General features: G+C 53.9%; 1 protein-coding gene across 2 annotated transcripts; it reads left to right on the forward strand.

Annotated features, from left to right (window-relative positions):
• Positions 1 to 27: 27 nt before the first annotated feature.
• Positions 28 to 27,561, forward strand: HADHA (hydroxyacyl-CoA dehydrogenase trifunctional multienzyme complex subunit alpha). 2 transcript variants are annotated; one of them, XM_059843188.1, is made up of 20 exons: positions 28 to 154; positions 5,765 to 5,806; positions 5,892 to 5,962; positions 7,047 to 7,180; positions 8,326 to 8,464; positions 9,676 to 9,795; positions 9,878 to 9,980; positions 14,093 to 14,215; positions 14,839 to 14,957; positions 15,802 to 15,858; positions 18,514 to 18,623; positions 18,885 to 19,019; positions 19,581 to 19,752; positions 21,065 to 21,151; positions 22,572 to 22,712; positions 23,781 to 23,849; positions 24,068 to 24,263; positions 24,600 to 24,714; positions 25,521 to 25,666; positions 27,019 to 27,561. In XM_059843188.1, the coding sequence occupies exons 1-20, from the start codon at positions 67 to 69 to the stop codon at positions 27,162 to 27,164; spliced, it is 2,313 nt and encodes a 770-aa protein (XP_059699171.1). In that variant the 5' UTR covers positions 28 to 66; the 3' UTR covers positions 27,165 to 27,561. The 2 variants fall into 2 exon arrangements, with proteins under 2 accessions (XP_059699171.1, XP_059699172.1); XM_059843189.1 differs by lacking the exon at positions 28 to 154 and adding an exon at positions 2,927 to 2,981.
• The last annotated feature ends 147 nt before the right edge of the window (positions 27,562 to 27,708 follow it).

Here is a 27,708-nt window from a genome sequence, read left to right on the forward strand (position 1 = left end):
GCGGCGTGGGCGGGGCGGGCGCGGGCAGGTCCCCGGCGGCCTCTCCCTCATTCGACCTCGGCGAAGATGGCGGCGGCGGTGCGAGCCATCGGCAGCCTCGGCCGCCTCCCGGCCGCCGCCAGGGCCGGCCCGACGCGGCACACCCCGCCCCGCGGTGAGCGAGGGGACGGCGGGGAGCGGGAGCGGTTGGAGTGCGGTGTCCCCCGCGTGAGGGGAGCACCGGGGGATGGGGGCAGTGAGGGGTAAGGGACGGAGATAGCGGAGGGGCACTGAGGGGACACTGAGGGAAAGGGAGCGCTGACGGGCAGGGGATACCGAGGGAGCACTCAAGGGTCGGGGAGCACTGAGAAATCGAGGACTGGGGTGGGATGGGGCCCACTGAGGAGTTAGTTTTGGTGGGATGAGGACGGTGAGGAGGCACTGAGAGGTGAGGGCAGGGGGGGCGCTGAGGGACAGAGGGGCACTGAGGGGGTACGAAGAGCTGGGAAAACAGGGCAGTATGTGGGCGAGGGCCGGAGTGGTGTTGAGAGGATGAGGAACAGGGTGTCCCAGAGAGGATTTCCTGGTGCTGGAGCAGGGGTTGGGGTGTCCGGGTGTCCCGAAGGGCTCCTCGGGTGGTGTGGCCGTGAGGGCTCTGGGGAGTTCCCAGGGAAGGGTCTGTGAGGACCGGGACTGGGACAGGAGATCCTCGGGGTAGCTGTGAGGTGGGAGGTGTCCCTACATGTGTCTGTGCCCTGTGGGGTTTGTCCCCGTGGCCTGGGAGTCACCCAGGGGATCCTCGGAAGGTCCCCAACATCCCCCAAGATGTCCTCCCCATAGCCTGTGGTCTCTGGGAGTTATGTGCTCCCATGGGGGACATCCTGCCATCCCAGTCCTTGCACAGGGACATGCTGCGGCAACCTCTGAGCAGTTCTGGGGTGTCCCTGTGACCTGGCACTGAGGGGGGGACGACACACCCTCCAGTCAGGATGGTCCCTGCATGTGAGCTGAGCCACAGGGAGAGAGTGTCCTTGTGCCCTGACACATGTGCCTGTCCCAGTGCCCCAAGAGCATGCTTGGAAAGGAGAGGGTGTCCCCGTGCCCTTGGGAGTCTGGATCCTGTGGCTGCTCTCCAGGCAGGAAGGGGGATCCCTGTCATCCCTGTGACCCTGTAATCCCACTTGCCTGGGGGAGGGTGTCTGCAGGTGATCCATGATCCCTCAGCTGAGAGAACTGGGATTGTTCAGCCTGGGGAAGAGGAGGCTCTGGGGAGAACTTAGAGCCCCTTTCAGGGCCTGAAGAGGCTCCAGGAGAGCTGGAGAAGGACTGGAGAACAAGTGCTGGAGGGACAGGACCCAGGGAATGGCTCCCACTGCCGGAGGGCAGGGCTGGATGAGATCTTGGGAATGAGGAATTGTTCCCTGGCAGGATGGGCAGGCCCTGGCACAGGGTGCCCACCCTGGATCCCTGGCAGTGCCCAAGGCCAGGTTGGACACTGGGGCTGGGAGCACCTGGGACAGTGGGAGGTGTTCCTGCCATGGCAGGGGTGACACTGGGTGAACTTTATTGTTCCTTCCCACCTTAACCATTCTGGGATTCAGTGATTCCCTGATTTTGTGTGGGGCATCTCCCTTGCCAGCTCAGGCAGGGCTGTGGCTCTCTCCTGCCTCTTCACAGAGCTGCCTTGGTGCTTCCTGCCTACCAAGGCAGGGAGTCTCCAGGAGCCCTGGGAAATCCAAAGGGCCTGGCTGGGAAGCTCTGGAAACCTCCTATTTGAGCACTTTGAAGGGCCTCAGAGTCTGGTGTTGATGTTGACCCAAAATCCAGCTGTGTTTCATTTAAACCCAAACCTGAGCTTGGTTCAGAGCTAGACTCAGTGCTCTGAGAGCTCTTTTCCAACATGAGCAATTCCATGGTTGTGGGATCGTGGTGAGCAATTCCATGGTTGTGGGATCGTGGTGAGCAATTCCATGGTTCTGGGATCGTGGTGAGCAATTCCATGGTTCTGGGATTGTGGTGAGCAATTCCATGACTGTGGAATGTTGGTGAGCAGTTCCATGGTTCTGGGATCATGGTGAGCAATTCCATGGTTCTGGAAGGACGGTGAGCAGTTCCATGGTTCTGGGATCATGGTGAGCAGTTCCATGGTTGTGGGATCATGGTGAGCAGTTCCATGGTTCTGGGATCGTGGTGAGTGAGTCCATGGTTCTGGAAGGATGGTGAGCAGTTCCACGGTTGTGGGATCATGGTGAGCAGTTCCACGGTTGTGGGATCATGGTGAGCAGTTCCATGGTTGTGGGATCATGGTGAGCAGTTCCATGGTTCTGGGATCGTGGTGAGTGATTCCATGGTTCTGGAAGGATGGTGAGCAGCTCCGTGGTTCTGGGATCATGGTGAGCAGCTCCATGGTTCTGGGATCGTGGTGAGTGAGTCCATGGTTCTGGGAGGATGCTGAGCATTTCCATGGTTGTGGGATCACAGCTGTGTTACGTGCAGCCTTGGAGCAGGTCTGTACGTGACAGGGTGCTGCAATCACTGAGGAGGAGACTTGTGGCAACTCCAGGGAGTTCTCAGGCTGCTGCTGGTTGGAATTCTTGTTCTAACTGGTAAAGCTCTTCACAATAAACAGCCCTGGAGCTGCTGTGAGGACGCTGTCCCTGTTTGTAGTGAATGAATACCCTCGTTCTGCCTTGCAAAGCGTTTGGGAAGTGGATGCAAAGCTCTCGGGGGCAGCCCAAAGGCAGGGAGCAGTCAGGAGCCAGGTGAGCTCCAGGGCTGGCTGTACCTGCTGGGCCACATCCCTGTGCCACCAGGTTCCCAGGGTGGCTTGGGAAGCTCAGTCTGCCAGGAGCTTCCCATCTCACGGGTCACTGCTCCGTGCTCAGGTGGCCTGAGCTTCATCCTGTCCAGCCTGCTGGGACTCAGGGGGCTCCAGGACTGGAAAAAGGCTTTTCCCTGAGCCATGGAGGCTGTTCCCAGTTCAAGCCGTGTGCCACGTCCTGGTGAGTGGAGGGGTGGGAAGTGCTGGGCAGGGAGGCAGCTGAGGTAGGAACAGGGAAAGGAGAAAGTGGGAAGGAGCAGGCTGGGCTGTGGGGTGGCTGTTGGCCGTTCCCTGGTGCATCCAAAGTCCTGAGGGCACCTGAAGTTTTGGTGTCCTGGTGCTGGACAGTCTTAGAGCTGAGGAGTGAGGCTGGAACTGATTTTCAGGGTTTTGACTCTGGCATGAATGATGGGACATGGTGGGAGTCTGAGGCTGGGCTTCTGCTTCCTGCAGCATTTTGGAGGAATTTTCTGGCTCTGATCTTGGCACGTTCCCATTGCAGTGCTGAAGGGATCAACACCTAAAGCAGATGTGCAGGGACCAGGACAGAGAGCTGCTTTTGCTTCCTGGCAAAAGATGTTTTCCACAAATATGCTGGAGTTGAAATAAACCACTGTCAGGCTGCAGAAACCTCACTCCAGTGTTCACCAGCTGGAGCAGTGCTGACAGCACCTCTCCCAAAAGAGTTTGTATTCAAGTGGAGTGAGATTTGTGCAGTCATGCCCTTGATTTATTTTTTTTCCTACTTCATCTCTTCTGTTTTGTGAGAATGGAAAGGCAGAGTGGAGTTGAAGGCTGAAGGTTTTCATGGAAGGAATCTGTTGGGGAACCGGTGTGGAAAAGGAAAGCCATGTAAAGAACAAAAAACCTGGAATCCCAGACTGGTTTGTCTGGGAGGGATCTTAAAGCTCATCTTGTTCCACACCCCTGCCATGGGCAGGGACAACTTTCACTGTCCCAGCTTGCTGCAAGGATTGAGTGAATTAATTCAGGGAGACAGTTCAGCTCTTGGCTTCTCTTTAAAGAGGCTGCATGGCTTTTATTGGGTTAAAATACTGCTGTTAAAGGTGCATGGTGTTCTGCTGGGCAGCATCCCTTACCAGAGTAATTGTTGTCAGCCCACACTTGGTTTGTGGGAACTGAATGTTGGTGCTTATTTTCAGGAGTACACAAAGAGTTTAGGGAAATTATTGCTGGGTGGAGCTATCACATGTGGGTATTAAATATTGCTGAGGAGCTTTGGAGTGGGAACTGCTTCGCTCTTTGTTTATAAAATGCTGCTGTGGGCACATGACACACACATAGGCACCCCAGAGCTGTTTGCTGGGACAGCCTGACACAGAATTTCCATCGCCACGCCATCACACTCCATATCCTGGGCTCAGGAATGGGAGCAAAGGTCAGTCCCTACTGCCAGCACCCCAGACAAGGTGGAAAGGAGGCCAAAGTGCAGCCCTGAGCCCATGTCACGGGGCTGTGGCAGGGGGAGACACCTGTTGGGGAGGCACAGTTTATTCTCCTTGTCTTGGGTTATTCTCCCTGCTTGCTGCTGGGAATGGGAATGTTTCATTCCTGAAGGCTTTATCAGTGTTGAGCAGAGCCCTCCCCTGGCTAATTGGCTGTGTACTGGCTGGTGGACAGATGCATGTGGAAGTAAAACTTTTACTGGAATTCAGGCTTAAAGCAGCTTTGGCAGGGATTCAGCCTGGATCTGAGTTTGGGGATCCTCAGGGTCAAGATCTAGGTTGCTTGAATGGAGCTGGGGTTCATTCATGGGCTGAGAGATCGTGGAGCCAAACACAATTTCTGAACAGAAAAAGGAGATTTACAAGTCAGAAACTTGTGGGCAGAACTTGTTCATTTGTGGTCTGAGCTTTCTGAGGGATCTGGAAGATGTTTGTGTGTGCTTTGCATGTCATTAGTGGAGGTCAATCCAAGAGCTGGAGGGAGATCCTGGACAAGGGCCTGGAGGGACAGGACAGGGGAGAATGGCTCCTCACCTGCAAAGCTGCCCCAACCCTGGGGATTCCAACAGCACAAGGACCTGGAGCTGCTGGAGAGAGCCCAGAGGAGGCACCAGAGCTGCTCCAGGGCTGGAGCCAGGCTGGGACACCTGGGGGTGCTCACCTGGAGAGAAGAAGGATCCAGGGAGAGCTCAGAGCCCCTTGCAGCACCTGAAGGGGCTCCAGGAGAGCTGCAGAGTGACTGGGGACAGGAGCCAGGGAATGGCTCCCACTGCCAGAGAGCAGGGCTGGATGAGATCTTGGGAATGAGGAATTGTTCCCTGGCAGGGTGGGCAGGCCCTGGATCCCTGGCAGTGCCCAAGGCCAGGCTGGACACTGGGGCTGGCAGCACCTGGGACAGTGGAAGGTGTCCCTGCCATGGCAGGGAGTGGCACTGGATGAGCTTTAAGATCCCTCCCACCCAAACCAGTCTGTGATTCTGAGTATTTTGTTGATAGATGGAGGCAAGAATAAATATTTTGTGTGGCCCTCTAGTTGTGCCCCCTGAGATCTGTGTGGTCACACTTGGACTGGCCCCATTTGCTGGCACCAGAGTGTGTTTTTACAGAAATACCCTGGACAGTTATGTTTGCTTTGCAGGGAATTCACCTTGAAGTTCCCCAAAGTGCAGCAAAGTCCCTGGTTTAGCACGTGAAGAGGTTGGATTGAGGATGATCAAGGCCAAACTCTGTGCCACCTGCTCCATCCCTTGCCAGCTGCTTGGGAAGAGGGATTTCATTTTGCTGCTCTCAGTTGGGCACTGCTGCTGCTGCAGTGTGGGGTCTGTGCTGGAAGGTCTCTGCTGTGACTGCTGGACTCTGGCTGGACACAGATCAGGCTGTGAGGGGAGGGACTGGCTCGTGCCCAGGGTTTCCAAAATCTGTCCTTGGCAGGCCAGGGGAGCTGGGGGAGGCTGAGGCTGCTGAGAATTCCTTTAACACCTGTGCCATCTTTTCCTTAGGTTATGCCTGCCGTAACATCTCCACCTCCAGTGCCCTCCAGAGTAAGTGTGAAGCTTTTCTATAAATGCATTTTTTCCTTCAAATCCCTGGAGCAGAGGCTGAGCCCACCCCTGTGTTTGCTTGCAGACAGAACCCACGTCAGCTGTGATATCAAAGGGGATGTTGCTGTCGTGCGCTTCAACACACCAAATTCCAAGGTATTGAAAATTCCCATTTCAATACTAAGAACTTCCCTAACCTGCAGCCTTACAGAGTTGGGAGCAAAGGAGAAGTAGGAAAAGAAGATTTGGGGATTTTGGTGAGACATCTGGAGATGTCTCTTGGAGTACTTTGTGTGTGCTAAGCTAATTTGTCTCTTTCCCAGGCACAAGGTCCTGTTGAGTTCCAAATCTTTAGGAGAGCTTTAAAAAAAATTAAATCTTGCTTAGTTCTTGTATTCAAGTCAGTTAAAGAATGTGTCCCTACTTCAGTAATTTGGAATCCATGAATGCTTTTGATTCTGTTATCATGAACACAGTATAAATAGAACCTAATTCTCATTTTTTAGGTCAATATAGCTGCAGTTGTTCAGGTATCAGGAGGCAGGAACTCTGTAAATGGCATCTAAGGAAAACATCTAAAAATGCATTTTGGAGTGAATTTCAGGTGTCATCTCACAGATGGAAATGCTCTTTATGAGCAATGATAGAGCTTGCAGTAAAAACCTGGTCTTTAAAGCAAAGCAGCTGAGCTGCTCTGATATTATACAAGATATAAAGATTGAACTACTACTGCTATGAAAAATCTTGTATTAATTGTAGCAGACCAGAGAGGTTTTTATATACTCCTTTCATTTGAGGAGCAACAGCAGTCTCAGGTTTGAAATATTTCATTTTATGTGAGAATTTGGTGGTACCTAAAGAACCCAGGATGGATTTGTCCTGCTTTTTGCAGCCTTTCAGTAAAGCTGGAGGGATGTTGTCAGCCTGGTCTGGAGAAGGTGTCCCTGCTCATTGCAAGGGGTTGGATGAGATGACCTTGAAAGATCCCTTCCATCCCAAACCACTCTGTGATTCTATGATTATATAACAAAGAAAAAACAAACCAGTTTACAAGTTCATAAAATCAATGTTTGGGGACACAAACCCACTGTTGGGAAGGTTAAAGAGGTACTCCCTAATTAAAGATGACCTGCTGCAGGGTTTTATCCAGGAGTGGGTTTGTGCTGGGGCAGGGCTGAAGTAACTTGCAGCAGGTGTGGGCTCCAGGTGAGCTCCTGCTGAGGTGCTGCTCTGCTCCCAGGTGAACACCCTGTCCAAGCAGCTGAGTGCAGAGTTCACCGACGTCATGAACGAGATCTGGGCCAACGAGGCTGTGAAGAGCGCCGTGCTCATCTCCTCCAAGCCAGGCTCTTTCATTGCTGGAGCGGATCTCAAGTAAGCACAGGGCTTCAGGACCTGCTGGAGCTGTCCTCCAAACCCAGCAGTTTGTCCCTGACACCTCCCTGGGGTGAGGCACGGGCTGGGAGTGAAATCTCCATGCTCAGGATTTCAGAGTTGCTGGATTGAAGTGAGGATCTGAGCAAAGAGGGACATGGCGAGTCCCTAAGCCCCTCCTGGCTGTGGCACTTGGTCACTCCTTCCTGCAGCCAAGGAAACCCATCCTGGCTCTGGGCTGGGCATTGTCCTTGGGCACAACAAGAGGGGATAATTCACATGCAGGACTCGTTTGAGCTGGGTTGGAGAGCCTGGCAGCCTTCCAGCCTGACCCCTCATTTGGGCAGGGTTTGGCACTCTGCCCTGTGCTGAGCAGCCTCCCAGGCTCCCTGGGTAACTTTTCCAGGGCGTGGGATGATCCTGTGGGTGCCCACTGGGACCTGGAATGTCATTGGCTCCTACTCTTGACACTGACAGGACAGAATAATTGCTTAAAGACATTAAAAGCCAGAATGCTCTGAGGAAAGAAGGTAAATGTAAAATAGACCCTCCAAAACTGTGTTGCAGTTTTGGCTGGCTTTGTCCAGGGACAGAGACTCGTTCCCTGTTCAGGAGAGAAGGAGGTGAACAGAGCAAAGGGCAGGCTGTGGTTAAGAGGTGTCTCCTGGCCTCAGCACCTCCAGCATCCCAAATTACTGCTGCCTGGCAAAGGCTGTGAGCCTCCAGGAGAATAATTAACACAGGGAGGCTCTAATTGGCACTGTGGCATCAGAGCCATCTGCTCCTCTTAGAGTGATTCTGGGCTCTTTCCTCCACCCTTCCTGGCAAGTGATTTGAGGCTTCCTCTGACTCTTCCTCCTCTCCCAAAGGCTTCCAGAGCCCTGGGATCACAAGGGATCCCATTCAGTGCCTCAGGAAAACCCCGTGTCAGCGTGCAGGGCCTGACCCTACTGGGTTTAGTGAGTCTCCCTGTGTGGCCTGATCCAAAACTGGGGCCTAAACAGCTCTTGCCTGCCTGTCAGGCACTGGAGATTGTGGGAGAACAGGGACAAACTCATCAAAACCTCTCATCTTCCTGCTGTTTTGTCAGGAAAACTGACAAAAAATACTTTTCCCATTCTCATCCACCTCTCTCCTTCTCTCAGCATGCTTGAAGCCTGCAAGACAGCTCAGGAAGTGACTCAGCTCTCTCAGGATGGACAGAAGATGCTGGAAAAGATTGAGCAGTCTCCAAAACCTGTCGTTGCTGCCATCAGTGGCAGCTGCCTGGGAGGAGGGCTGGAGGTACTGGACCATCCTGGGGCTCACAGCAGGAGTGGGAGCTGACACTGCTGCTGCTCTGGTTCCCCAAATGGTGCAGGCAGGACTGGTACTGTGAGACGAATTTGGGAGCTGATGAGGGCTCATTACATCATGTAAATGAGTTTGTGGCAAGTTAATGGCTTGCTTGTGCTTCAGGGCTCTGCCATGCGAGTTCTGCTGCTGCTGTGGAAAGAGAGCAAATCAAATCTGAACCTGTGTGGGCCAGGCTAATATTTAGATGAGTGTCCAAGGGCAAACTGGCTGTTTCCAGCAGGCACTGGATCTGCATCAATGCTGCTGGCAGAGTGCAGCCTGGAAATTGCTGCTTTGCAGATGAAGTGAGCCTTGTATCCCAGCAACTTCCATTCTTTGTGGGGCTGCTGTGAGAGGGGTGAGTGTGGGGACCCAGCCAGGCTCCACCCTGCCTGCAGCTCCTCTCCAGCACCTTGGCTGGATCTTCTGCCTTGTAATCTCCATCCAGGGTTTTGTAAACTGCCTGGCTCTGCTAATTCCTGGAGCAGAGTTGTTACTAAAACAGTGTAATCTTGGAATGGACTCTCTTCAGTTTGTACTGATTTCTCAGTACTTTTTTTTATACCCATTGTGTTGATTCATCTGGACTTAGCAGTCCAGAGATAAACCAGCAATCATGGCTGATCTGTAGATGGGACTGTGCTCTTGGTGAATTAGTGAATTGATTAAGCCCTTGGTGGTCTAGGTGAGATTAAAAATCAGCTTGGGAGTTTGATGTTCATCTCAGCAACCTGGGCTCCTTGCAACTATAAACAGCCACATTTGCTAACTCTTAAAAAACAATTCACTTCTAAGCAAGTATCAAGTGGGAAAGTTTATCCAGGCAATTTTAACTCCAGCCTGAGAACCACAGATCTGTTTTAGAGGAATGAATACAGATAAGCTTAAAGATAAGCTAAGGATATCTGGGTATCCTGGGCTGATCCCCCAGTGTGGGCAGCAGGAAAGGGAGGATTCTCATGACCTGGTGACACTCCTGCTTGCTGTCATCCCCCAGAAGCCATCAGTGAGCACAGAGGGAGTTTGGGCAGTTGGTGAAGGAATTGGGGCAGGGTGATGAGGAAAGCTGAGGCAGTGTGTGGGAGAGAGCTGTGTGATGGGTGCCTGGTTCTTCTGTTGTTTTTCACAGGGAAACTTTTCCTTGTCTCTTTCGTTTTAAGGTTGCCATTGCCTGTCACTACAGAGTAGCAACAAAGGACAGGAAAACAGTCTTGGGAACACCTGAAGTGTTGCTAGGTCTCCTGCCTGGGGCAGGGGGTACTCAGAGGCTGCCAAAAATGGTGAGTAAGAGGAAAACTTAACCCCGTGGCCCTTTCTGCCTGGCAAATTCCCACTCTGGAATCTTCTTTCTGCCCTTTCTAGGTGGGACTTCCTGCTGCCTTTGACATGATGCTGACTGGGAGGAACATCCGTGCAGACAGAGCCAAGAAGATGGGGCTGGTTGACCAGCTGGTGGAACCACTAGGTCAGACACAGAGTCCCTCAGTTCCTTGATTTGCTGCTGCCTGTCAGGGAACCTCTCCTCTCACCAAAATGTGTGGAGAGGTCTTGTCCTGCTGTGCAGGGGAGCAGAAATCCCTGTTCCAGCCTTACAAGCACAGGGACCTTGAAATGTGAGGCTGCTGCAGAAGCTGAGTGAACAGGAGAGGTCAGCACGGAGGGCAGGCCTGCTGGCTCTCCTCCTTAAGCCAATTATCCAGATAAGAGCCCACATTGCTCATTTATCATGTCAGAGGACAGATTGCAGCCCCTAATGGAAGGACAATAGATGAGTGATGGCTGTGTTTCTGCAGCCTGCAGATGGTAATCCCTGACAGGAGCTGCAGCAGGCACCCCCCATGGCTTAGGCACTCAGAATTGCCAGCTGGCTGCCAGCTGGGGGGCGAAATTCCCTGCAAACTGCAGGATTCCAAGTGTTGCTGAATCATGTCTTGCTCCCAGAGTTCTTTCACTAGGGCAGCTTTCTTGGAAGGTGACTAAATGGAGGAGCTTGAGAACTAAACCCTCCAGAGCCTCCCAAGAGGAGTCATCAGCCCCTCTCAGGAGTTAGAATGGAAGCCACTGCTTCAGCTGGCTCTGACATGGAGTTAGAGGGTGCTGGGCATTTTTTACTCTGGCACAGCATAGCCAGAACACACTGGTGGTGCTGAAGAAAATAAAATAAATGAAAAGCTGCTGCCCACCCTGAGCAGTGCCAGGGAAGTCCTGGTGTCTGTTCTGTCCCCCAGGCCAATGCTCAGCTGGATCATGGGATGGTCTGGGTTGGAAGGGACCTTAAAGCTCCTCCATGGAAAGGGACACCTCCCACTGTCCAGCTGCACCAGCCCCAATGTCCAGCCTGGCCCTGGGCACTGCCAGGCATCCAGGGGCAGCCCCAGCTGCTCTGGGCACCCTGTGCCAGGGCCTGCCCACCCTGCCAGGGATCAATTCCTCATTCCCAAGATCCCATCCAGCCCTGCCCTCTGGCACTGGGAGCCATTCCCTGGGTCCTGTCCCTCTGTCCCTTGTCCCCAGTCCCTCTCCATCTTTCCTGTCAGCTCCTCCAGGTGCTGGAAGGCTGCACTTGGGTCACCCCAGAGCTTTCTCTTCTCCGAGCTGAACAATCCCAATTCTCCCAGCCTGTCTTACAGCAGAGCTGCTCCATCCCTCTGATCACTTTGGAGCTTTCTCTGGGCTCTCTCCAGCAGCTCCACATCCTTGTGCTGCTGGAATCCCCAGGGCTGGGGCAGCTCTGCAGGTGGGCTCTCACCTGGGCACAGGAGTCACAGGGGCAGAATCCCCCCTTTCCTGCTGCCCCCACTGGGGGATCAGCCCAGGATACCCAGATATCCTTAGCTTATCTTTAGCTGTATTCTTTCCTCTAAAACAGATCTGTGGTTCTCAGGCTGGAGTTAAAATTGCCTGGATAAACTTTCCCACTTGATACTTGCTTAGAAGTGAATTGTTTTTTAAGAGTTAGCAAATGTGGCTGTTTATAGCCACAGTTAGCTCAGTTTGCTGAAAGGGAACGTGAGCTTTCTGAGGAGCTGCTGGGAATCCTGGCTCAGCCCAGAGAAGCACGTAGGAGGAACACAGAAATACAAATTACATGCAAACATTGGATGTGTTCCTTGTTATCCAAACAGCAGCCAGTGCCAGGAGGGCTCCTGTTCACTCTGTCTCTAGGGAAAGCAGCTCTACCTGGGGTGATGCTTTAACTGATGACAGAAAGCTTGCAAGGAGACACACACCATCAATCAGGAGGCAATTTCAGGGCATGCAATCAGTTCTCCTTCAGCAGGGAGCTCTGCAGCATTCCCTGGATCCAATTCTGGCATGTGCCATTTATAAAAGAAAAGAAAGCAGATGGGAGTGCACAGCTCAGGGCTCCTGGGTTAGGACACAGCAAAACTAGGAATTAACTGCAGGTAAAGCAAACCCACATATGTGGGGTCAGCCACTCAGTGTGAATGGTTCTCACAGCTCAGACTGGGAAACAAACAGCAGTTTTCTTCAGCTGGAGTATCAGAATCCAGCTCTTGTTAATGTATCCAAGCTACCAGAAAGATGAAATCAGGGATTGACATCTTGTAGCACATCAGGTTATAAAGCTGAAGGTCTCAGCCTGGAATGGTGAAAAGAGAATTTGTAAGCTGGTGAAATCTGAGCTCTGAAATCCCAAATATTCTTGGGTTTCCAGTGAAGTCTTTAAAATCCCCTGGGCACTGCTGAAATGTAAATTATGCAGCAGCTCCGAGCTGTATTTTGTCTGCTGCCTGTAAAATCAACTGTGTTTTGCTTGGCCTGTTTTTCCTTGGACTGGCTCTGACATTCTGCCAGGGCAGAAGGAAAACTTCCACAGGGAGCTTCCTTGAGCTGTCAGAGTGTTTGTGCTGCTTTATCTCCTTCTTGCTGCGAGACTCCCTGAGCAGGGAGCATCTTCTGGGGTTTGCTGGGTGAAAACCCTCACGTTGTTACATAGAGAGGTGAAACAAAGAGGCCACGGAGCTGCTCCAGGGGCTGGAGCCCCTCTGCCATGGAGCCAGGCTGGGAGAGCTGGGGGTGCTCATCTGGAGAGGAGAAGGATCCAGGCAGAGCTCAGAGCCCCTGGCAGGGCCTGAAGGGGCTCCAGGAGAGCTGCAGAGGGACTGGGGACAAGGCAGGGAGGGACAGGACCCAGGGAATGGCTCCCAGTGCCAGAGGGCAGGGCTGGATGGGATCTTGGGAATGAGGAATTGTTCCCTGGCAGGGTGGGCAGGCCCTGGCCCAGGGTGCCCACCCTGGATCCCTGGCAGTGCTCAAAGCCAGGTTGGACATTGGGACACCCTGGGACAGTGGCAGTGTCCCTGCCCATGGCAGGGGAGGATTATATGACTTTTAACATCCCTTTCCCAACCAAAAAATTCTGAGTTTCTGTGATTAAAACCTTACAGCTGAGGGCTTCAGCCTTTTGTGAAGGAGGAGAATAGTGGGAGATGAAATAGGAGGGAGTTTCTGATTTTGGATTTTACCTGTCTCCTCTGTTGGGGTGTCTGTGGGGTGTTTCCTTAGCTCTGAGGGCTCTGCAGTATCTGGGTGTATTTGGAGCAGTTTGGGTGAAGGTGAATGGCCCTGCCCAACTGCAGGGTTGTAGTCTCCCCAGGTTAGTTCAGCCTAAAGTTGCATGTTTAGCTCCAGGGTCTGCTTGGTGTCCCTGTGCAGCTCCACAGCCACTGCTCTGTCATTAATGACTCAGAGTTTGCCTCTGGCAGCCTCTCACAGCTGCCTGATCAGCCCTGCACTGTGTCCTCCTGTCCTAATGATGCAGTTGTCTGGAAATGAGGATTCCTGTGCTTGGAAATTGTGCAACCCACCCTCAGAGGCTGCTAAAACTGGTTTTGTGGTGGCTTGCTTCATTGTGGGGCAGCTTTAAGTTGAGCCAGGTGTTACAGTAGCTAAAGCAAGAGGGAGGTTTTGTGCACTGAGTTCAAAGGTTGGGGTTGGTTGGACATTGGCTCCAGTACAGAGATTTCCAGGGATTCAGCACTCCCAAAATGCTGGCTGTGTGTTTAACAGCTCAGTGTTGGCACAGTGTGGTGGGGCACACGTGTTCCACAGAGGAGAGGGAGGGGAGGCAGAACACCTCAGCTCCCTCAGGATTCGGGGTGCCTGCAGTTCTGTCAAGTGGAAGGTTTGAGAAATAAAGGGCACAGGTGGCAAAAAGATGGTCAGGAGCTGAGGACACCTGCAGAGAGGTCATGGAACCTCTGTCCTTAGAGGTGTCCAGAAGGTCCCTGAACCTGATCCAATTGCAGAGTTGGATGTAACTTGGCCCTGCTCCCACAGGGAGCTGGCATTCCAGCATTTCTGCACAATGCCCTCTGTATAAATCCCTTGGAGCCCTCATATGGTTCCTGCTGAGCCTTCCCACTGTTGGTCATAACCCAGAAAAGCCAAACAGGAGCAGGGAATGGAGTGGGAGCAGTTCAAAGGCCCATCATGTTGTGTCTACTTCTGGTTTCCCTGCATCCAAAGGCCCATCACATTGTGTCTGCTCCTGGTTTCCCTGCATCCTCATCCCTCAGGGATAACCTGTGCTGTGTTCTCTGCTCTCCCCAGGGCCAGGACTGAAGACTCCTGAAGCAAGAACAATTGAGTACCTGGAGGAGGTGGCCGTTGGCTTTGCCAGGGGACTGGCCAACAAGACTGTGTCTGCCAAGAGATCCAGAGGGCTCATGCAGAGTAAGTCAGCATGGAGAAATCCCAAGGGATAGCAGTGAGTGTAATCCAGCTTGGCTTCTCCAGGATGTGTTCATGCTCCTACTTAATTCCATTTAAAAGCAAGTTATTTCACGTTGGAGTCATCTCTTGAGCAATGTGGGGTGGTAGAGAAAACATTGCCCTGCAGATCTGGGCTTTGGCAAAGCTGGATGTGGTGGCTCCTGAGGTTGCTGGAAGGGAGGCAGGCCCTGAGGAGTGAGAGGCAGCAGGTACCTCCAGGGACTGTCCATCTGCAAAGTTTTGGTGGCAAGTTCTGTACCAAGCTGGTGAATTCAGGTGGGAGGAGGTACAAGGGACTGCTCCATGCTGATCCTTGATAGCACAGCTCAGAAATGGGGACATCTGGGGAATTCTGCTTCCCAGGGCTCAGGGTGTCACCTGTTGTGTTAGGAGGACACTTTAGCCCTCAGTGAGACTTGTCCATGGAATAATCCATGGAATCCCTCTGGGCAGCCCCTGCTGCCTGTGCCTGGGTTTCAGGTGCACGTTTCTAGTGCAGATATTCACATTTGTATTCCTTTACCATCCTGGCAGGCTGGCAGTGCACAGCACTGTGCTGACCCCTGTTCTCTCCCACCTTGCAGGGCTGACAGACTATGCCATGGCTCTTCCCTTCGTCAGGCAGCAAGTTTACAAGACAGTGGAGAGCAAAGTTCAAAAGCAAACCAAAGGGCTCTACCCTGCTCCTCTGAAGATCATCGAGGTAACTCCCCTGTGAGGTGGGAGGAGCTGCAGGGCAGGTGGATCTGTGGGAAAATGTGGGACAGGCAGAGGGAAGGTGATCCTTCCTCTGAGTCAAGCCAACATCCTGATCCTCACAGAGATCAGTCCCGAGGAGTGCTGGCTGTGGGGTAGAATTCAGAATCACTGCTCCAAATATGATCTCCAGTTTATGGGTACTGGTACCAGTGAGGGGTAGAGCAGGAATCCCAGCTGAGGGAAGGCTTAGCTGGAATATTTTGTCCATGAGATTTTCAGCTGCAGTTTTCCCAGGTGTTCTATACAGTCTCTGAACAGTTCAGGAGACCTGTTTGACACCATAAAAATAGAAATTGCTATAATTTTCACAGCACTGACTACATATTAGTATACATAAAGTATTCACTTTAATACTTTAGCTTTATAACTTTATCATTAATACTTTATTACATAAAGTATTAACTTTATTAGTCCCCTCTGTTACACAGACTTCCTGTTACACTCTGTGGATGAATTCTTACTGTAAAATGACTTTTCACTACTGAATTTGTTGCCAAAACTTCTCTAAAACCTGTGAAGGATTTGGAGAGCAGTGACATTACAGGAGCACAGTTCCTAAAACCACAGGGAATGGCTAAAATTTAACCTGGTGGTTAACTCCTCACCTGTCCTGTGCTAGAAGGACAGGGTGACACAGCTCTGCTAAGAGCAGCAGGGACAGAACTCAGGGAGTCTGAAATATGCCTCAAATTTTGGGAAAGGGTTACTGGAGACAACAGGGAATCCTGTTAAATTGTGTGTTTGCAGCATGACTGAACTGTGCTGTGTCTTTTCTGCTTTTGGATTAGGTCGTAAAAACTGGTCTGGATCAGGGGAGAGATGCTGGATACCTCATTGAAGCCCAGGTAAGGAGAGGAGATCCTGGCAGGGATCAGGTCCTGGTGTGGTGCCTTAAGGAGCTGGAACAGAGGCTAGACAGAGTTAAAAGGAATAAAGAGGATATTTATTGAAGTGCCTTCTAAGGCCACGCCCTGGCAGTACTCAGATGGCTCCAAGATGGGAGCAGAAGAGGACTTGGTCATGAGATCTCACACTTTTATAAGTTTTAGTCCGTTTGCATATAGGAGTTGACTGCCCAATTAATAGCTTCAAATGATGAAGTTTCATCCTCCTTGCTTGCTTGCCTGCCCTCCTCTTTTCATGTTGTTTATGCTTTGGGCCTGAAGTTTGAAGAGATTGTCCTTGAATCTCCAGCTGGAACAGGATTGTTTTGTCTTCACCACCCTATGAAAAGATCCTAGTGACACTTAATATAAAAGCTAAAAGCTGCACACCAAAACAGAACAGAAAAACTTAAAACCGAGATATCAGGTGTGATCAGGACCTGTGTTTACCCCACTAAGGGTTCATCACAGCCTGCTGCTTATCCCATCTCATCCCACCCCCTGCCATGGGCAGGACACCTTCCCCTACCCCAGGCTGCTCCAAGGCCCATCCAGCCTGGCCTTGGGCACTTGCAGGGGTGGGGGAGCCTCAACACAAAGCACTCACAGGCAGGGCCAGTGTGGGTGAGTGATGCTGCTCCTCCTGGATGGGCAGAGCTGAGGTTCCACACTCCCCTCTAGGAGCTGGCTGGAGATGTTTCATCTCTCACTCATCTGACCATGCTGCACATGGGCCTCATGTCCTAAACACCATCCAGTCCTGCTTGATCTTTGCTGGGACACAGGGAAACTGGATTAGAGTTTAATTGAGGGTGTAGGACAGACTCTGGTGGGCAGGTCCAGGGCTGGAGCAGGCAAGTGTCCTCCCCAGCAGCTTGTGTGTGCCCCCTTTATCCCACACACACACAGAGTCTTTGTTTTCCTCAACCATCCTCATCCCTCCAATTCTCTGCCATAATAAACAACCTATCCCTAATTATTTTTTCCTCACTGGTCCTTGTTTTGCCACACTTGTGCTCAAATTTGTTATTTCTGGTGCCACAGAGGCAATTCTGGCTGTGCACAGAGTCACAGGTGGGCTTAGCTGGGCACTGCCAGCTCTGCAAGATTGAGTCCCCAGCAGCCCCACGTGTCCATCTGATTATCTCTGTATTTGGGTCATCCCCAAGGTCATTGCCCCTTAAATGCTGGTGATATCCATCCATCTCCCACTTCCCTGATGTGCTTTGTAACTCCTTTTGCTCCCTTCTGGTGCCAAGGCCTGAGCTGTAGCTGTCACCTTAGCAGTGCCTTCCTGGCTGTGCCCCATCCCTGCTGGTTGTGCATTCCAGCCACGTTTGGGCTGGTGCTGAATAAAGGCCTTGGGGTACTCTGTTCCTTACAGCAAAGAATGAATGGGTTTTTTCCCCCAGAGCAGCAGCAGGATGGAGATCTTCCCAGAACTCCTGAAGAATAATAAGTGTCAGTGTTGTGGCTTTTTTACTGCCTCACTTTCTCCCCCAGGACAGGAGTTTGCAGATTCTCTTCTAGGCTTTGTTTTAGGTATTTTTAACTGGCAGGCCAGTGGTGAAGGAAGGTGCAGCCTGCTCCAAACCTCATTCCCTGATTTTTCTTAGCAGACTTGGCTCAGACAACTTTTGTTTTGTGTGTGCTTATGCTTTGTGTTCCTCAGAACATTCCTGCTGAGTGCTGGGAGGTTATGCAGGCCTTTGATTTTGTTGCCTCTGATCCTCTGAAAATAGGATCAGGCTGCTGCTGTCAGAGAGAACTGACCTGTTTGTAAGAATTTTGGTTAAAGCCTGAGGATGGGGTGCTTCCACCTGGATCTGTGGGAACAGGGACTCTGATTAATGTGGGATGAATGCGAGGGAGGAAGGGTCCCATGTCAGGGGAGTCCAGTCCTGTCACTGAGGAGCTGGAATCACCACATCCCAGAATGGTTTGAGTGGGAAGGAACCTTAAAGCCCATCCAGTGCTACCCCTGTCATGGGCAGGGACACCTCCCATTGTCCCAGGGTGCTCCCAGCCCCAATGTCCAGCCTGGCCTTGGGCATTGCCAGGGATCCAGGGGCAGCCCCAGCTGCTCTGGGCACCCTGTGCCAGGACCTGCCCACCCTGCCAGGGAACAATTCCCAATTCCCAAAATCCCATCCAGCCCTGCCCTTTGGCAGTAGGAGCCATTCCCTGGGTCCTGTCCCTCCAGGCCTTGTCCCCAGTCCCTCTGCAGCTCTCCTGGAGCCCCTTTAGGCCCTGCAAGGGGCTCTGAGCTCTCCCTGGATCCTTCTCCTCTCCAGATGAGCACCCTCAGCTCTCCCAGCCTGGCTCCAGAGCAGAGGGGCTCCAGCCCTTGGAGAATCTCCATGGTCTCCTCTGGACTCTCTCCAGCAGTTCCATGTCCCTGTGCTGTTGGGGAGGAGGAGGTGGTGCAGGGTGGGCTGTGCTGAGCCCAGAAGGTGCCTCTCCTCAGAGGTGACCTGGGCCCTTGTCCCTTTTCTGTCCAGGTTGCTCACCTGTGCAGTCACACAGTGCCTGTCTCCCCTTTGCCATGTTTTTATGTGCTGGCACTGAGAGCTGTTTAATGCCACCACCTCAGATTCCATCTTTCCTTTCTTCCAGAGCTTTGGCCAACTTGCAGTGACCAAGGAATCCAAGGCTCTGATGGGGCTCTACCACGGGCAGGTGCACTGCAAGAAGAACAAGTTTGGGACACCTCAGAAAGAGGTCAAGTAAGTGCCAGTGTGGGATGCCTGAAGGAGCAGTTGGAGGATCTCTGAAAGGCTCCTGGGACTGAGTGAGCTGGAGAGCTGTGATCAGAGCAGAGGTTTCCAGCCTCCAGAGGCTGACCTACTGCACTTTGGAGGTCTCACTGCTGTGTGGCCTCGCTCAGGTGGTGCCTGGGTGGATGACAGGAGCTGTGTGACTCTGCCAGCAGCGATGGGAGTTCTCCATGTCCATGTTGAAGGTGTCCCCTTGGTCCTTCCCTGCAGGACTCTGGCTGTGCTGGGAGCAGGGCTCATGGGAGCCGGCATCGCCCAGGTTTCCGTGGACAAGGGCATCAAGACCATTCTGAAGGACACGGCACAGAAGGGTCTGGACAGAGGCCAGCAGCAGGTCTACAAGGGGTATGTGAGTTCAGGGGGTTTGCTCTGGTGGCACTGGGCTGCCTTTAGTCACAGTTCTCCTCTGCTATCAGCATCAACAGCTCCTGACACGGCTGTTCTGCTGGAGGAGCCACAGGATGTCACAAAAAAGCTTTATTTTAATGTTGTCCTCTGTAGAATGCTGTGATACTGCTGTGGGATAGGCCCAGCCTTAGCTCCTTAGGTAGGCAGAGACATAAGATTCAGCAGTAACTTCTAGAGCTAAGGAAAGAGTGATTCTGGCTGCCTGAAGGCCCATGGCAGGGAAGGCATTCCAGGGTTTTCTTCCTGGGTTCCTTTCCCTGTTCTCCTGGCTCTGCAGTAATAGTACTGAGCTGTGTGAATGTCAGTGACCAGCCTTCAGCTGAGCTGTGGGAGCAGGACTCTCCTGTTCCCACGTGGAAGGAAGGGTCACAACACAGAGTGACAGTCCTGCAGGGTCAGAGATGGAGTTTTGGGGGGAGACAGGAGGGATTCCTGTGGTGCACCTCCAGCAGCCTGGCTGGTCCACTCAGGAGCTGTGACAGAGCTGTCCCTTCCTAGGCTGAACGGCAAAGTGAAGAAGAAGAGCCTGACATCATTTGAGAGGGACTCCATCCTCAGCAACCTGATGGGCCAGCTGGACTACAAGGGCTTTGAGAAGGCAGACATGGTCATCGAGGCCGTGTTTGAGGACATCAACGTCAAACACAAAGTGCTGAAGGAGGTGGAGGCTGTGAGTATCAGTCCTGAGCAGCCCCTGGCTGGTGGAGGGAATGAGACATAAAAAAGTGCTCCAAAAAAAGCTTCCATTTGTCTGAGGACGCTGATGTGACAGTGATGTCCTCTGGTATCTCCACACCTTGCAGTCCTTTACGTGTTGTCCCTCTGTTCTGTCCAAGGGCACACTGAGGGAAAGGGTTCCCTGCAGTGTCTCCCGTGGCTGCAGAGGCCTGCCAGAAACATGGGAGCTCTGGGACTGATATTGCAGACCTGGCAGAGTTTGGGGCAAGTCAGAGCTGGCTGACTTGAGCTACTGCTTTCCAATTAGTTTCTAATGAGCAAACCCAGTTTGCCTCGTTAGCCAGGGCTCCCTGATCTCCCAGGGCTCTGCATGGTCCTGTGTGCTGACACAGCCCCTTGTCCCCACCTGGGTCATCCCTGCTCACTGTGTTGTGTCCCTTGTCACCTCCAGGTGATCCCTGCTCATTGTCTCTTGTCCCCTCCAGGTGATCCCTGCTCACTCTGTCATGTCCCTTGTTCCCTCCCAGGTCATCCCTACTCACTGTATGGTGTCCCCTCCAGGTGATCCCTGCTCACTGTCTCTTGTCCCTTGTCCCCTCCCAGGTGATCCCTGCTCACTGTCTCTTGTCCTTGTCCCCTCCCAGGTCATCCTTGCTCACTGTGTCCTGTCCCTTGTCCCCTCCCAACTGATCCCTGCTCACTGTCCCTTGTCCCCTCCAGGTGATCCCTGCTCACTCTGTCATGTCCCTTGTCCCCTCCCAGGTCATCCCTGCTCTCTGTATGGTGTCCCCTCCAGGTGATCCCTGCTCACTGTCTCTTGTCCCTTGTCCCCTCCCAGGTGATCCCTGCTCACTGTCTCCTGTCCCTTGTCCCCTCCAGGTGATCCCTGCTCACTGTCTCCTGTCCCTTGTCCCCTCCAGGTGATCCCTGCTCACTGTCTCTTGTCTTTGTCCCCTCCCAGGTGATTCCTGCTCACTGTGTCCTGTCCCTTGTCCCCTCCAGGTGATCCCTGCTCTCTGTGTCCCTTGTCCCCTCCAGGTGATCCCTGCTCACTGTCCCTTGTCCCCTCCAGGTGATCCCTGCTCTCTGTGTCCCTTGTCCCTTCTCAGATGATCCCTGCTCACTGTATGGTGTCCCCTCCAGGTGATCCCTGCTCACTGTGTCCTGTCCCTTGTCCCCTCCAGGTGATCCCTGCTCTCTGTGTCCCTTGTCCCCTCCCAGGTCATCCCTGCTCACTGTCTCTTGTCCCTTGTCCCCGCCCAGGTGATCCCTGCTCACTGTCTCCTGTCCCTTGTCCCCTCCAGGTGATCCCTGCTCACTGTATCTTCGCCAGTAACACCTCTGCCCTCCCCATCAGCCAGATTGCTGCTGCCAGCAAGAGGCCTGAGAAGGTGAGTCCCCAAGGCCATGTGCCCTGCACAGAGCTGTCCTTGGTGAGGTGGCTTTTAGAGACCTTCTGCTCCCTCCTCAGGACATGGCACAGCTCATCCTCTGCTCCCAGTGCCAGCTTTGAGCAAAGAGCTTGGGGCCAGGAGGGAAGGAGGGGAAGGTGGATGCACCCCAAGGGTGATGTTGGTGGGGCAGGTCAGCACACATCAGAAAGTGTTGGGAGCAGAGAGGCTGTGGAAGGTTGGAGCCAAGTGGGGCTTGGGCTCTGCTCCCAGGGAATGGGGACAGAACGAGAAGAAATGGCCTCAAGCTGTTCCAGGGCAGCTTTAGCTTGGATATCAGGAGGAATTTCTTTCCAGAAAGAGTAGTCAGGCATTGGAAGAGGCTCCTCAGGGAGGTTTGGAGTCCCCATCCCTGTGGGTGTCCAGGGAATTCCTGGATGTGGCACTCAGTGCTCTGGGCTGGGGACAAGGTGGGGATTGGGCACAGCTTGGACTCAGTGATCTTGCAGGGCTTTTGCAGCCTCAGTCCATCTGAGCAGGAGCACTGATTCCTACAGCCCTGAGGCAGCAGGGGACTGCCCTGCCAGGTACCTGTGGTGCCTGTGAGTGTGAGGTGACCTGCTGGAGGTTCCTGTCTCCCTGCTGAGCCTCTTCCTCATTTGCTGTGGGACCTCTGTTGCATCCAAATTGCCAACTGAGCCTCATTTGTTCATCCTTGCAAATAACATCCTCTTGCTGTTTAAATTGCCTGTACAATGGCTCTTAGGGGGAAACTCATAGGAAGTCAGTTAACTAATTAGCACATTTTCTTTAATTAGTTTTGCAGCCTGCAACTCAGCAAGGTGCCTCTGACTTACACAGGGCTTGGTGCCAAGTGTGGCTGCCAGGAGGCATGAAGGTGACACGCTGATGGCATGGTCACATTCACACTGAGGCACACTGAGATAATCTGCACTTAAACACTCTTCCCAGGGGAAGGCTGCACTTCCCTCTGTAATGAGTTCCTGGATAGAAGCCTTCTCATCCTTAAATTCACTTCCTCACCATTCACAGGCAGCACACAGGGACTCCCTGAGTGCTGCTCCAGTCTGAGCCCAGCAGACTGGGTGGGGCTGCACTGCCAGCTCTGGTGCCCCTCCAGGTCACACCATGCCCTTCATTTCCCTGGGGATGAGCTCAGGGATTCCCAGGCAGATTTGGCTGAAGTGGTCCTGTAAAAGTTGTACCTTTATCCTCGAAGGCAGGAGCTCCTGGGCATGTGCTGTGTCCTTGGGAAAACCAAAGAGAGAAGGGAATTGGAGAGCACTCTTTTCATAAAGGGATATAAAGTGTGTTCAGGGCCTTCCCTCTGCACTCAGCTCACCCAGCTGATTGCTCTGGGAGCCAGAATCCATCTGAACCCAGCTCTTCTGTCTGCCAGGTGATAGGGATGCACTACTTCTCCCCTGTTGACAAGATGCAGCTGCTGGAAATCATCACCACAGACAAAACCTCCCAGGACACAGCTGCCTCTGCTGTTGCTGTTGGCCTCAAACAGGGCAAAGTGGTCATCGTGGTGAAGGTGAGGGGACACTGCTGGGGCTGGGTAATAAATAAAAGGGTTTGTGCACTGAGGGGAGGGTGAAACATGTCTGTGGACACATTGGCTACTCCTCTGAGAAGTGAGAAGGGAATTTAGAAAGGGGCAAGTGCCCAGGTGATCCTCACATGTCCTTCAGAGCAGGCATGGAAAGCCACCAGGCACACGTGCAGGGCCAGCACGAGGAGCTGGCACTCCTGCCCCACACAGCTTCCAGGGCATCCCAGACAGAGCAGTCTGCACAGGACTGTCACCACCTCAGCTCCCTGGCAGGCTGCAAGGACAGAGGGCCAGTGAGCAGCAACCCTCCTCTGCCTGGCTTAGATCTTGAGGGAGAGGGGCAGGAATACATGGAAAAATGGATTTAGATTGGATTTTGGGGAGAAATTCTTCCCTGTGAGGCTGGGGAGGCCCTGGCACAGGTTGCCCAGAGGAGCTGTGGCCAATTCCTGGAATTGTCCAAGGCCAGGTTGGACAGGGCTTGGAGCAACCTGGGACAGAGGAAGGTATCCCTGTCTTTTTCCTGATTCCTGAGGTTGCCAGAGTGCTGAGCATGTCTCCCCTGTAGTGCTGGGAAAACTGGCTTGTCAGAAAGTGTTCTGGGCATCTCCAAACATCAGTGCTGCTTCCCTGAGCCTTATCCCCACCTCAGCTGCCTCCCTGAAGGGCAGTTTGCAGCTCATCTGTTGCTTCCTGACTTTGTGGGGAGCAGCAGAAGTGGAACAACTGGCTTATGCTGGTTTCCCTTGTGCTGAGCACCCTTTTCCTCACCAGCCTGTTGGGCTTGGTGAAGCAGCAGCCTGCTCTGGACCTGCAGGCACTAGTTCAAATAAAAACACTGGGATGGGAACTTCCAGGGAGTAGGTTCATGGAAGCCTGCAAACACTGCTGAGCTTTACAGGGGGAAAAAACCCCAAACCTATTCTAGCAGTCAGTACCATAGTGTAGGGGATGGGGTTTGGGGTGTCTGAAGCGCAGCCTGGGCTGTGAGCCACAGTTCTGGTGCTGCCAAGAACTCACCTGCCTCCCTGCTGCTCTGCTTTTCCCCAGGATGGGCCTGGATTCTACACCACCAGGTGCCTGGGGCCAATGCTGTCCGAGGTGGTCCGAGTTCTCCAGGTGAGCATCCCCCAACAGTCATGGAAATTGCTTCTGCTTTGGCCAGGGCTGGGGTGGGCTCAGCCTGGATGTGGACAGGAGAGGATGTGTGTCACCAACCCTGGGGTTTGTGGCTGTCCCCAGCCTGCTCTTGGCTCCTGTTTGCAGTCAGTTAATGGGGCTGGGCTCTCTGCCCCACCTCATCCCGAGATCCCATGGCTTCCCCTCTTATCCTGCAGGAGGGCATTGACCCAAAGAAGGTGGATGCCATCTCCACGGCCTTTGGCTTCCCGGTGGGAGCGGCCACGCTGATTGATGAGGTGGGCGTGGACGTGGCCACCCACGTGGCTGAGGACCTGGGCAAGGCCTTTGGCCAGCGCTTCGGAGGGGGCAGCATCGAACTCTTCAAGCTCATGGTGCAGAAAGGCTTCTTAGGTGAGCTGCTAAGGTGTGCTCAGCTAAAGGGTGTCCCCTCTGCTCCGGGGAAGGCAACAGCAGCAGGAGAACAGCCCTGGGAGTGGGGCAGGAATCCCTCTCACAGAAGCAGTGGTGCTGTTGGTCCTGTGGAACCAGAGAAAGGGCCTGGCACAGTGGCAGCATCTTGCCAAGGTGGAGCTGGGTCCCTTCCCTGTGCTCCTGCTGAGGCTGCAGATCTGTGCTCTGAGGTGCAGAGTGCTGGGAGCAAGAGGAGCAGGCACAAAACAAAATCCAAAGTGTCAGGAGGAAACAGGACACGTGCAGGAGCTGACTTGTCTGCTGTGATCCCCTCAGGTCGCAAGGCAGGGAAAGGCTTCTACGTGTACCAGGAGGGAGTGAAGAACAGGAGTGTGAATTCTGGCATGGATGAGATCTTGGAAAAGTTCAGAGTGCCAGCGAATCCTGATGTGTGAGTACCTGTGTGGGGCTGGTTCCTGCCCTGCCCAGCTCCTTGTGCTCTGAGCAGCAGCACGAGGTGTATCAGGTGGTGTTGAGGGACATGGTGCTCCAGGGCTGGAGCCCCTCTGCCATGGAGCCAGGCTGGCAGAGCTGGGGGTGCTCACCTGGAGAGGAGAAGGATCCAGGGAGAGCTCAGAGCCCCTTGCAGGGCCTAAAGGGGCTCCAGGAGAGCTGCAGAGGAACTGGGGACAAGGCAGGGAGGGACAGGACCCAGGGAATAGCTTCCCAGTGCCAGAGGGCAGGGCTGGGTGGGATATTAGGAAGGAATTGTTCCCTGGCAGGGTGGGCAGGCCCTGGCACAGGGTGCTCAGAGCAGCTGTAGTTGCCCCTGCATCCCCTGAAAGATCCCTGGGGGGGAGCATCCTGAGATAGTGGAAGGTGTCCCTGCCATGGCAGGGGTGGCACTGGCTGGGCTTTGAGGTCCCTTCCAGCCCAAACCATTCTGTGACTCCATGACATTGCTGAAGACAGAGGCTGATCAAGCCCTTGCTTTTATTCCCAATCCACCTGGACACAATCCTGAGTGCCATGTTCCAGGAAACCCTGCTTGGGCACGGAGGTTGGACTAGAGGAGCCCCAGTTGTCCCTTCCAATCTCAGCCATTCCCTGGTTCTTAGTGCCTGCTTCAGGACACTCCCAGAGCTTAGCCCCGATCCCCACGTGGACTAGGACAGTCCCAGGGAGGCCATTCCGTGGCCTGGCTCTGTGTCCCACCTGTGTGCTGTCCCTGCCCAGCTCACAACCTCTGTCCCACAGCTGCTCTGACGAGGACATCCAGATGCGCCTGGTGACACGATTTGTCAACGAGGCCGCCATGTGCCTGCAGGAGGGCATCCTCAGCAACCCCGTGGAGGGGGACATCGGGGCTGTGTTCGGCCTGGGCTTCCCCCCCTGCCTGGGAGGTGAGTGCTCTGAGCTGGGCTTTGGGCTCCAAAGCTCCCTGTGGGCTGCAGCCACGTGGCAAGGCCAGGCTTGAGCTGCAGCCTGAGGAAATGGCCTCAGGCTGCATCAGGGAGGGTGTAGGTTGGAAACTGGGAATAATTCCAGGCTGTCCAGCCCTGGCACAGCTGTGCAGAGGAGGGCTGGACTCCCCATGCCTGGAGGGATTTAAAAGCCCTGTGCATGTGTCCCTTGGAGACATTGGTTAGTGGTAGTCTTGGCACTGCTGAGATATGTTTGGACTCAATAGTCTCAAAGGGCTTTTCCACCCTAAATAATTCCATGACTCTGGTGCTGTTTCTTGACACTGCTGCTGGAGTTCACCAAGGGCTCTTGGACCTGAGGTGGTGCTTCTGCCCCGTGCCTGGTGCTTTCCCTCCTTGAGCCATGTTCAGACTGAGGGAGCGGCCCCAAGGGATTTCCTACAAAGGCCTGGAGGGACAGGACAATGGGGAGTGTCTTCCTGTGGCTGGACAGGATATTGGGAAGGAATTCTTGCCTGGGAGGGTCGGCAGGCCCTGGCACAGGGTGCCCAGAGGAGCTGTGGCTGTCCTTGGATCCCCGGAAGTGTCAAAGGCCAGGTTGGACTGGGCTTGGAGCACCCTGGGACAGTGGGAGGTGGTGAGACTTGGCAGGGTGGGAATGGATGGGCTTTGAGGTCCCATCCCACCAAAACCATCCATGATTCTATGATTATCCATGTCCCAGCTTGTCCCCAGCCTTCCCCAGCTCAGGTGAGCAGGGAGCAGAGTCCCTGTTGAGAGACTGGGGGGTCTCTTGTGGAGAAGGATGAATGGGACAAAGCAATTGCTTCTGGGTGCTGGGACCCTTCCAGGCACCTTGGTGCTTCTTCTTCCCTGTCACAGCTGTGTCCCTGTCACAGCTGTATCTGTGTTCCTGCCATGTCCCTCTGCCCACTGTGTCCCTGTCCCAGCCGTGTGTCCCTGTCACAGCTCTGTCCCCATCCCCACTGTGTCCCCATCCCCATCCCAGATGTGTCCCCATCCCCACCATGTCCTAGTTGCAGCCATGTCCCTGCCATGTCCCTGTCCCTGCTGTATCTGTGTCCCCGCCTTTTCCCTGTCCCCACCATGTTCCTATCACAGCTGTGTTCCTGTCCCAGATGTGTACCTGTCCCCGCCATGTCCCTGTCACAGCCGTGTCCCTGTCCCTGCTGTATCTGTGTCCCCGCCTTTTCGCTGTCCCCACCATGTCCCTATCACAGCTGTGTGTTCCTGTCCCAGATGTGTACCTGTCCCCGCCATGTCCCTGTCACAGCTGTGTCCCTGTCACAGCCGTGTCCCTGTCCCCACAGGTCCCTTCAGGTTCGCCGACTCCTACGGCGCCCGGCAGCTCGTGGACAAGCTGCGCAAGTACGAGGCCGTGTACGGCAGCCAGTTCACACCGTGCCAGCTCCTGCTGGACCACGCCAACAGCCCCAGCAAGAAATTCCACCCGTGAGGTGGCCTGGTGACACCCCGACAGCTCCTCCAGCCGGGCCCCGGCTCCCCGCAACACCCCGTTCTCCGTAGGTTAATCTCCAAAGCTCCCGGGGGAGGAAGGGAAGAAAGGAAGGAAGGAAAAAAAGAAGAAAGGAAGGAGGGGGGCAGGAGCTTGCCTCATGGCTTGTAGTCATTTCAAGTGCCTTACCAGCCACTGTGTGTTGGGTACGTCCGTCCCATGCCGGCCTGGGCCTGGGGGCTCTGTGCTGGCGGAGGGAATTCCTGCTGCCTTCGCCTTCGTGCCGTGGCCTCCAGAGCTCCCAGTCTGGCCAGTAGCATCCAGCTTGTGGCTGGAGTCGAGGCCTTGCCTTTCCACCAACATCCACCAAAATAAAGCCCCATCTCCTGGGTTTGGACTCCTGCTTCTCCTCCCATATCCCTGAGGGAACAGCTTGAGTGGGATTGACTGGTTCGGGCCCTGGGGTCCTGTCCATGGTGTAGTGGGTCCATGGAGGGGCAGGATGGCAGCAGTGCAGGGCAAAGCAGTGTCACCTCTGCCATCA

This window comes from Haemorhous mexicanus, chromosome 3 (assembly GCF_027477595.1).
Source record: "Haemorhous mexicanus isolate bHaeMex1 chromosome 3, bHaeMex1.pri, whole genome shotgun sequence".
NCBI classification, from domain to species: Eukaryota; Metazoa; Chordata; class Aves; order Passeriformes; family Fringillidae; genus Haemorhous; species Haemorhous mexicanus.

Excerpts from the sequence above, each read along its gene's own strand:
- HADHA (XM_059843188.1), top strand. The coding sequence starts at position 67 with ATGGCGGCGGCGGTGCGAGCCATCGGCAGCCTCGGCCGCCTCCCGGCC. Across the intron at positions 8,465-9,675 it reads GCCTGGGAGGAGGGCTGGAG|GTTGCCATTGCCTGTCACTA; the intron begins GTACTGGACCAT and ends TTTCGTTTTAAG. Across the intron at positions 9,981-14,092 it reads CCAGCTGGTGGAACCACTAG|GGCCAGGACTGAAGACTCCT; the intron begins GTCAGACACAGA and ends TGCTCTCCCCAG.